Genomic DNA, 10,055 nt, shown 5'->3' with positions numbered 1-10,055 from the left:
TTAAACAGACTGGCAGTATCAATGCTCATGTATCATGTTAGGGTCAGATTGTGCCAAGGTGCTATATAGGTACATAAGAAGAGGATGGGGGAAGATGTCCAATCAAGCCTAGATCCTACCAAGTTTGCAGGGCATGATCAGAGTCCTTGCACTTCCCCTAGCTGCTTTTCTTAAACTATGATTCTTCTTAGAAATATTCAACCGCATTGCACACACGACACTTGGACGCCTTGGTTACATTTCCCTGTCAGGTACCCACATCTCAGACCAGACTTTCAGGTGGTGTCAATAGCAGCTCCATTGATTTCAAGAGAACTATGCCGATTTATACCAACTGAAGATAGTGGCCTAATGACCAAAAAGCAGCTGTGCTCTGAATTCACTTTATACATCCATGTTTTATTGGTTAAAATCAAGGTAAACTATCAGTTTTACAACCCCAGTTTCTTTAGCAGCAGCAGCGAGTGTCAAGGAGGGGCCAGCCAAGACAAGCTGTTGGCAATTGACCTTTAATGAAGAATTCACGATCCTGGCTCTCCCAGGAATTGTGCGCGCATTGGTTGAAAATAAATTAAATGAGTACACACAGAAAATACTATACTTTTTTTTAAAAATGGAGTTTACATACATACAGCTTTTTAAAAAATTAACCATATGGTTTGTTAAAAATAAACAAAAGACACTAACACACTCCAGAGTTATACAGACAGCTAGTAAACCTATATGCACAGTTCAAATACGGTGAAGGTTTTCAAGCTTCAGCCATAAGCGTCAACAAGCACCCAAAGTACAGGAGGATACCCTGCTGCGCATTCTCCCTCACACATCACAGCTTGTTCACAGTAATTGTACTGTTTAGTACGCAGGGTCGATGCTCAGACAAATCATGCGATAACTAGGCTGGAAAAGTAGCATGGTCAAAAAGAAAGGAGCGTCACTTAACCTTTGACCTAGCTGGACTAAATACATTAAGGTCCATCACTATGATTTATAAACATTCTAACACCTTCTGCCCCATCCATACTGGATCATCTTAGAAACTGGCTCAGTTGGAATAACTTTTAAACATGGTTCCCAAATTTGTTTACACTAAGTCTTTAACCAGGACTATAGGAGACAGAGTTTGGGTCATAGAATTTCCAGTGGAATTATCAAGTACCATTACAATGAAGGCAAGGCCCTTAGGAACTACAGGGGTGCCAGTGGAGGTCCAAGACCACTAAATAAAAATAGTACAAGCGAAGTGTAACTAGGGAGATGCAGGGCACCCCTGTAAACACCATGGATTCTGATTTTTCAAAAGCATCAAGCACTGCCCCATTTATGTCAATGGGAGTTGCAGGTGCTCAACATCACTAAAATCAGGCTCCACCCTTATAGTACTTTTGCAGCTATCATCACTTCCACATTATTGCCCTGCAGAGAGAGGGCAGACTTATCTTGCATTAATGCAAAGTACACACTCCCCCTGCAGAGCAGGAGCCTGGAGGCAACTGAGACTAACTTCCATTGTCCAGCGCCAAGGTGGAAATCTCTTGGCTTCAACAGACAAAGTGAATGAGACTGCTGTATTTGAGCCATGAGACTTACCATCAAGGCTCACACAGGGGAATGCGGGATCAACTGGGCCCATGATGGCTGCACTCCTCAGCACTGAGATGACTGCAGGGGAGCTCTCCCCGAGACAGGCCTCTCTACAGTTACAGACAGTGTCATCAGAACATAATCTTGGACAAACAGCATAAAATTGCAGAATACATAGTAGCAAGCAAGCACTGATCCCAATGCTACAGATGGATAGCTTGAGACTGGTAGCCACAAACAGGCCGAAGCTCTGGGTTAGCAATGCCCCTGATTTATCTGTAATATGTTTTCTCTATAGAATTTTGATTTTCAGCCATTTTGAGGCTGTCCAGAGCTCCTCCCCACTGACTGGAGCCAGTCAGCTGGCTAAGGAATATTCAATTAGCTGAAATCGCTTCCCTACCACTCAAGTCTATCAAGCAGATCACTAAGACTGGAGTAAACTGCAGAGAAAGTTCACTGAACTCTTCACCCTTTTGGAGAAAACAGGACAGTGCAGTGAGACACCTGTTAGGTTTGTGCTCCTCACCATCAATTAACTCCCAGTATCCTGGCTGCTCTTAGGTCCTGCAGAGAGCAGATTTAATTGATTCAGAACTGCAGCATCCAAATTAAAGGAGCTGAGTTGAAGTGGCTTAAGACAGTGACCCTTGGGCTAACAAAGCACAGCCAGAACCAGGGCTGCTAAACCAGTGCACTTATGAAAGAGTGGTTTTACTGGCCACCAGTCATCTGTACTTCTAGGAGTTGTTATTCAGTCCATCCCAACAGTGTAGGAGCCCATAGCTGGAGCCATGATCTGTTGGTAATTACATGGCACTGAGACCTGCGAAAGATTCACACTGAATGTGGAAGACAGTAGACTGTTTCTAAAGCCTTCCTCACAAGCAAGACATTGAGACTACGAGTGAGGTAGGATTTGCCCAGTGTCACTCAAATGGTGAGCAGCTCCATCTAGTGTTGAGCCTCAGAAAAAAACAAGGGCACACAAACTAGGAGGAGGCTAGTCACACTAGGAAAGTAACATCAATATGGAGAAAGTCAGATGTGGGAAAAAAAGTGATCAAGGTAAGCAGCTGTCAAGAATTAAGGCTGCAACAATCAAACATACTCCACTCCCTCATACCGTGTTCTTCAAATCATTGGAGCATTGTTACTTTCCAGTGTGATGCACTCACAGCATCGCTCTTCCACATAGCAAGCTTTTTTTGAGAGGGTCAGAAAGACTAGGGAACATCAGGATACCAGGAGATTAACCTAAGCAACAGAACTATGTCAGTCATTCCTTTACTTGGCATCCTCATGCCAATTCAAGGTTAGTTTTATTATTTGCAGCAAACTGATCAAACCTTACTTTGGCAGTGTACAGTCAAGAGGTGCAGCAGAGGTTAGTGGGCTTAGTACTTTTCAGTTCATTAATGAAATAATTTGGGGAATGTCTAGCGCTCCGCAAGTCTCATTTTGTGGATAGATCTTGGCACAGACCATAATTTGCAACCCTCTCAGATTAACCCTATCCTTAGATCTGTTAGAAAGAAGGAAGGGAGGGGGGAGAACTACTTCCAAATGCACCTAATTAGATCTCTCCCCTAAACCCTTTTCTTCACACCCAAAGACTCCATCTGTTGTTCAGCTAGAAAGGCTGTGACTCCTACAGCCAGTGACCCCACCCATTGTCCTTTCTGTCGGCATACCTCAGCATGCCCAAGAGCCATTGGCACTTGTTCTGTTTAAACACTCAGTCCTTGGGTACAATCCCCAGGTGATTCCTAACAACATGAAGATCCTGATTTGGAACTGCTGTGCAGGTCAATGGTGTGCCCCAACATGCAATGCTCCAGCTGCTCCTCCACAGCCAGTACCTGCCGCACAGCCTCCTCAAAGGCCACTGCCACATTGGTGTCATCCTTGGCACTGGTTTCCAGGTAAGGGTAATTCCCATTTTCCAAACACCATGCTTGGGCCTCTTCAGTGGTCACCTGCCTCTCAAGTTTGTCTATCTTGTTGCCCAGGACCACAAATGGGAAGTGGCCAGGGTCCTTCACATCTGCATAATAGACAAACTCCTTCTGCCAGTTGCCCAGGTTCTCGAAGCTCTGACGGTCATCTACACTAAAGGTCAGCAGGCAGCAGTCTGCTCCTCTGTAAAAGGGGGTTCGCAGGCTCTTGAAACGCTCCTGCCCTGCTGTGTCCCAAATCTGGAGGGTCACAAAACGTCCATCCACTTCCAAATCGCGGTTTAAGAACTCCACTCCTATGGTGTGGAAAGCCTGCGAGTCAAACTTGTTGGTGACATAACGGTTCATGAGGGAACTTTTCCCAACTCCACCGTCCCCCAGGAGAATGACCTTTAAGAGAAGGGACTTTCCAGTCATTGCAGCAGCACAGGAGGGATGCAGGAGTAAGACAACCTACAGATTTAAAGAACAGAACAAACAGCTGCTTGAATAAAGTCCAGTTGATCCAGCAATTAATTTCTCTGCACAGGAACAAAAATTCCAGGTAATAAGCTGAGTTACAGAAGTGTATGACTGACTGAACAGCTACTTGTCCCTATAACCAGAATCACCGGACCTGAAAAAGAAAAGAATTTCTGTCTCTAAGGCCTGGTCTACACTAGAAAATTAAGTCAGCTTAGCTGTGTCGCTCAGGGGTGTGAAATATCCAGACTGGTTAAGCCAACTTAACCCCAAGTGTAAATGTTCTTCCATCTACCTAGCTACCATCTTTCAGGGAGGTGGATTACCTACATCAATGGGAAAACCCCTCCTGTTAATGTAGTTAGCATCTACACGGAAGCACTCAGCCATGCAACTGTATTGCTGAAGCATTTCAAGTGTAGACAAGCCCTAAGACATACCTCAACTGTCCCATCCTCAGGAATGGTCCTGTTTCATTTCAGAAATAAAAAAACATGTGATGGAGGCTACAGAAAGTTATTTACATGAAAAGAAGGAATCACACAGCATTTTAAGTTCTGTGCCCCTCACTGTAGGTCTTTGTCACACATTGCATCTGGGTAGTTTAAGAAATACACCCCAAGAGGAAAGGACAGACTACTGATTTTACAGGAGTACAGCACAGCACCATGAAGAAGATCCAACCACCTCCAACTTTTGCAGTCAATTGAGCTTTAGGCATATCAAAAACAAAGGCAAGTGGTACAAGGAGAAAGTTGCAAAGTTGATTCACACAGTGCCCACACCACAAATGGATGAGGATTTTTCCATCTACCTTTCTCTCTGACAGGATGGATCTGCGATTCAGACCATTTCCCCAAAAGTTTTAAGAGATACTTGGCATTTTTTATAAGATTTCACAATCTATTGTGATCTTGCTCCAGGTCCCTTTAATTTAGGGTATTTCAGAAAAATTGAAGTGTGGTGCTCCAACTTTTAGGGTTTGGCAGGGAAAAAAAACTGAATAAAGTACGCCTCTGTCACCTCCTCATCTTTGTCACTAGGTATTCTATTTCCATGATTCAACCATTAGCGCAGCAGTTTCAGGTAGGCTGAATTTCATGTCTCTGACTCAAACCGTTTGGCAGTTTAAGGCCAAAAAGAGCTGATGTTAGTATAAGAGGAGTTAGCTTATCTAAAGCACTCTAGGGAAACTGACTGACTCACATTACGCAGTAAGATTGTGTGCTTTCTTTCTGGGGAGTTCCCTGTAGGGCTCTGAAGGTGTTTCTCAATCACAGAGCCCCTGTTTTTGTGCTGTTTTCTGTTTGCAATGCTTTTTTTCTGCCAACAAGACTCGCATGCAGAGCTTGGTACTTTGCCAACTGAGCTTGAGTAGTGTTTTTACTCTACTTCCTTTTTTAAGGCTGTTTTTAAAACAGTTATACAGAACTCTTGATATGATCAACTTTAAGAGTAGGTTCTTCAGAGAAGGGACTTCCTTTATGTTTTTGCAACACCTAATACACCGAAACAATTCTATTCGACTCACATGAAAATTGCCTATTAAAAATTGCCTATTAAATGATATGCTGTGGCCTTGTGTAAAGTGGCCTGGTGAGGCTCAGCCTAGTTCCTAATGAACAGGTGTCCACGTGCAAGAACCACCAGCACAACAGTTTCACTTGTTTGCATCTTCTGCAGAAAGGTCAAGGACTGAACTGTCCTCTCTTCCCTAGAGATGTTCTACAAATCAGTGTTGAGACAGAGGAGCGAGGGAGGTCTATACTGCTGCTGTCTAATGTACCTTTTCTAGTGATAAAGGACTTCAGTCTCCAGGATTGTCAAGCTGTCACCTTTCGTGATCATTACATTCACTAAAAAACAAAGAACAGTTAATGAGTTATCCACAGCTACACTCAGTCTGCTGCATCTGCATTCAGTTGTAATTCTGAATCGGAGCATAGGACAATAACAGAGTTTTCTTCATTTCTGACCTGGACACTAGTTTCTTCACCATCATAATGGAAAAGGGTAAAGCTAAGGAGAGCTGGCAGAAAGCCAAAGGCAAATGAGCAACAAGTTCTGCAGTAACCCTGTCCCAAAGACACTTCCCTCAGGATAGATAGAGCTGGGAAGTCAATAAATAAGGATTTGCCTGGACAACCCACCCACACACCCCAAAATACGATCAAGGGCTTGAAAATGTACCCAAAACCTACTAGCCAAAGGAACTGAGCCTGTTAGCATAAGGCAGATAAGAAAACTGAGGGCCCTTCACCATGAGGACCATGGGAATGCTCTGCTAAAAGTTGAGCTCCCTGCTAGCCTCAGCTCCTAGAATTCCTGCCAAGAGTCCCTGGATTCTGCATGGGGTCCTCATTGTTCATATCAGCCTCTGGCAAGTAAACGGCAGATTAATTTAGGACCAGCACTCCCACCCTCTTCTGGGTACTTAGAGGGAGAAATAGCTCATTCCCTCCTGACCCCAGAAGCTCCTGACTTATCATTTAGGAAGGAGAAGGCCTCCACTTCTCTCTGCACTCCAGCAGCCTCTTTTTTATGTTGTTGGTTCTTTGTTTATTTGGTTGGTAGGTTTTGACTTTCTGCCCTAAGAGAAGCTACTCTGCTGTACAGCAAAAACAAGCAGCTCTTCTACATACCAACTGAATGAAACTGAGATTTACCCCAGTTTCTCAGCTGCAGGCAAAGTGAAACTGACCAATGTCTTGTTCATTTCACTTCACTGCTACTCAGCAAAGTCCTAAGAGTACTGAGCAACCTGTCTGCCTAGTTAGGACAACAGCACTGCATGAGTTACTTCTGGAAGGTTACCTTTGCAACCAATGTACCTCCAAAGTGCCCAGATTTTTTTTAATGAAAGCTTAAATTCTGCAAAAAAAAAACAACCAAACCCAAAAACACAGCACAGCTCCCCTATGCCAGATGACCAAGGAAAGCTTCCCACTCACCACTGACAGCTGAAACCCTCCAATCCTCCTCTCTAAATCCCTTGTCGAAAGCGCCTTGACTTCAAGAGCACTTTACCCAGTTCTGCACATGTTGCTGCAAACCCCTCTGGTGAAACAAGCAGTCAGACCTTATATTAATATCCTATCTATAAATGACTTACAGAGGATTAACAAGTGACTGATGGGTGTTTTAATAAATAGTTGGTCAATTGGTATAGATTGCTATAGAGTCCAACAGGTAAATAGGCTGCTTATAAACATGCTTACAGCTATGACCCCTACTGATATGCTTATAACCATCTATAACAAATACAACTCATGTCTGTAACATGCTTGTAAACAATATTAATAATTTAACCCTTTATAAACTATCAATGGAATCTTAATATCATATGTGACTGAACATGCAATGGATGACGCTCTGAAAGAAAAGAGTAAGTTTCCTTAATGCAGGTCACTAGCACTGGTCTATAACTAAGGCATAAGTATGGTACAGCAGAAGGTCTGTGTTTAGGCTACATCTAATTTAGTAAGTCTCTCCCTAGATCCATAAGCCTTGCTCTATCCCCTGCAGCTTCAGAAGAAAGCAAAAAAGGCTTTGTAATGAATGTGTCCAGATTTCTATCACTGGAAGCGGGAGATGAGAGTTAATGCTCAGACCTCAGCATCCCTCACTGCAAGCACCTGGGTTATGCTCCAACATGGGAGACTCAATTCTCCCCCTCTCCCTGCCCCCCGTAACATCACCATGACCACCTTGACACACAGGGCAGAAGCATTGCCGCAGTTCTGGAGCTAAAGGGCCTATGGATGGGGGTCATTCCCCGCCTGCCCAAGCAACAAGCACAGTGCCGGGACCTGCCCGGGGACAGTGAGATCGATTCCCACAGGTCCCAGGATTAAGAGGGTGGGGTGGGGGGCAAAGCATGGGGATCCTCAGGGGGGCCAGGAAGGGCAGTGAGGGGGGTGCCCAGAGGGTAATGAGCCCCAGGGGTGGGGGTAGTGTGGGGGGATGCCTAAGGGGTGCTGGACCCCAGGAGGACAGGGTGGAGGATGCCCAGGGTAATGAGCCCCAGGTGTGGGGGCACCAGGGGGGCAAGGTGAGGGACACCCAGGGGTATTGTGCTGAGTGGGGGTGCTGGGAGCGGCCTGGCAGGTGCTGTATTGGGGAGAGTTGTTCCAGGGGGTGCTGAGCCCTGGGGGGGGGGGGGTGGAGGGAGAGAGGCTGGGGGCTGCTATACCAGGTAGGAGGCCCAGTGGTGCTGGGAAGCTGAGTCATGGGAGTCAGGCTGTGGACTAGGGAGGGCAGGCCCCAGGCGGGGAGCAGAGCAGGGGAGGTGCAAGGGGTGCTGGGCTAGGTGGGTCTGGGCCACTAGGGAAGGGGCTGAGGGGGGGGGGAAAGGGGGCTGGGTCAGTTGGGCCTTGCTGTGGGAAGTGGGGGGCCCAAGGGTGCTCAGCTGGAGGCAGAAGATTCTGAGGAGGTGGCTTGGTGGGAAGCAGGGCAAAGGGCTTGGGGAGTGCTAGGCCCTAGGGGGCTGGGGAGGTAGGTAGGTCAGTAGGGGGCCCCCAGGCTGCTGGGCCAGGGGGATGCTGGGCCCAAGGAGGGGAGGGGGGCTGGGTTTGTGGGACTCATGGGGTTGCCAGGCTGGGTGGGAGAACCATGGCAGGGGGCACTGACAGTGGATCTGGGATGCTGTGCTGGGTGAAGGGGGGAGCTTGGGGAGGTGGGTTGGTGGGGATGGGGTCAGTGCAGAGGAGGGGCTGTGAGGGCCCCGGCAAGGTGGGTCAGTGAGGGGGCAGGGCAGGAGGGTCAGTAAGGGGCTCTTGGGACCCCAGGGCGGGTGCCAGGAGGGGGCGGAGGACTCTGAAGGGCAGGGCAGGAGGGTTGGTGAGGAATCGGTGCAAGCCCTGGGGGACGGGGGGGGGGGTGAGGGTTCGGTGGGAGCCCTGGGGGATAGAGAGCTCTGGGGGGCAGGGGGGGCGGTGAGGGGTCAGTGGGAGCCCTGGGGGGCAGAGGGCTCTGGGGGCAGGGCAGTGGGAGCCCTGAGGGGGGCAAAGCAGGGGGGTAGGTGAGGTCGGTGGGAGCCCTGAGGGGGGGCAAAGCAGGGGGGTGGGTGAGGGGTCGGTGGGAGCCCTGGGGGGCAGAGGGCTCTGGGGGGCAGGGCAGTGGGAGCCCTGCGGGGGCAGGGCGGGGGGGGTAGGTGAGGGGTCAGTGGGAGCCTAGGGGGGCAGGGCTGGAGGGGGTCGGTGGGAGCCCGGGGGGGGCAGGGTGGTGGGAGCCCTTGGGGGGGCAGGGCGAGGGGGTGGGTGAGGGGTCGGTGGGAGCCCTTGTGGGGGACAGGGCTCTGGGGGGCAGGGCAGTGGGAGCCCTGTGGGGGCAGGGCGAGGGGGTGGGTGAGGGGTCGGTGGGAGCCCTTGTGGGGGACAGGGCTCTGGGGGGCAGGGCAGTGGGAGCCCTGTGGGGGCAGGGCGAGGGGGTGGGTGAGGGGTCGGTGGGAGCCCTTGTGGGGGACAGGGCTCTGGGGGGCAGGGCAGTGGGAGCCCTGTGGGGGCAGGGCGGGGGGGTAGGTGAGGGGGTCGGTGGGAGCCCTGGGGGGCCGGTGAGGGGCGCTGGGGACCCCGGGGGCAGAGCCAGGCGCTGGTGGTGGGGGCGGGGGGTTGGTTGGTGAGGGAGGGCGGTCAGTGCCCCCCGGCACCCATCCCCGGGCCACCCCTTACCGCAGAGGAGCCGCCGCCGCCTCCTACCTGAGCCGGGGAAGGGGAAGGGCAGCCGCCGGCCGCCCCGCTGCGTACCCCGCCCTGCCCGCCACCGCGCATGCGCCCGCCCGCCGGGCACAGACAGGTTTGCCCCCTCTCGGGCACGCGCCGCGCGCACCGCCAGCCGTGGGCACTGTGTGGGGGCGGGGTTAGGCGCTACCTGTCCCCTTCGACCCCGCCCCTCCCGGCCCCTCACCCTGCCGCGCCCTGCTTTCCCCCTCCCCCTCCCCCTCCCCCCCCCGTCCGAAGGGCAAACGGGGCACCGCGTGGGGCTAGGCCAACCCCCAGCCCAACCATCGCTGTGCCCAAGGCTGCCTGCCCCCCGCCCAGGGCTGGCATCGCC

General features: G+C 50.3%; 1 protein-coding gene across 4 annotated transcripts; it reads right to left on the bottom strand.

Annotated features, from left to right (window-relative positions):
• Positions 1-378: 378 nt before the first annotated feature.
• Positions 379-9,787, bottom strand: RAB9B (RAB9B, member RAS oncogene family). 4 transcript variants are annotated; one of them, XM_073360777.1, is made up of 3 exons: positions 9,701-9,787; positions 5,791-5,860; positions 379-3,995 (listed from the first exon to the last, which is right to left on the bottom strand). In XM_073360777.1, exon 3 carries the CDS (start codon positions 3,957-3,959, stop codon positions 3,354-3,356), a length of 606 nt encoding a protein of 201 aa, XP_073216878.1. In that variant the 5' UTR covers positions 3,960-3,995; positions 5,791-5,860; positions 9,701-9,787; the 3' UTR covers positions 379-3,353. The 4 variants fall into 4 exon arrangements, with proteins under 4 accessions (XP_073216878.1, XP_073216879.1, XP_073216877.1 ...); XM_073360778.1 differs by having other exon boundaries at positions 9,674-9,760; XM_073360776.1 differs by lacking the exon at positions 5,791-5,860 and having other exon boundaries at positions 9,701-9,781.
• Positions 9,788-10,055: the final 268 nt, after the last annotated feature.

Source organism: Lepidochelys kempii, chromosome 9 (assembly GCF_965140265.1).
Source record: "Lepidochelys kempii isolate rLepKem1 chromosome 9, rLepKem1.hap2, whole genome shotgun sequence".
Taxonomy (NCBI): Eukaryota; Metazoa; Chordata; order Testudines; family Cheloniidae; genus Lepidochelys; species Lepidochelys kempii.
The sequence above is the reverse complement of the archived record's forward strand: the minus strand, read 5'-3'. Positions and strand labels throughout refer to the sequence as shown.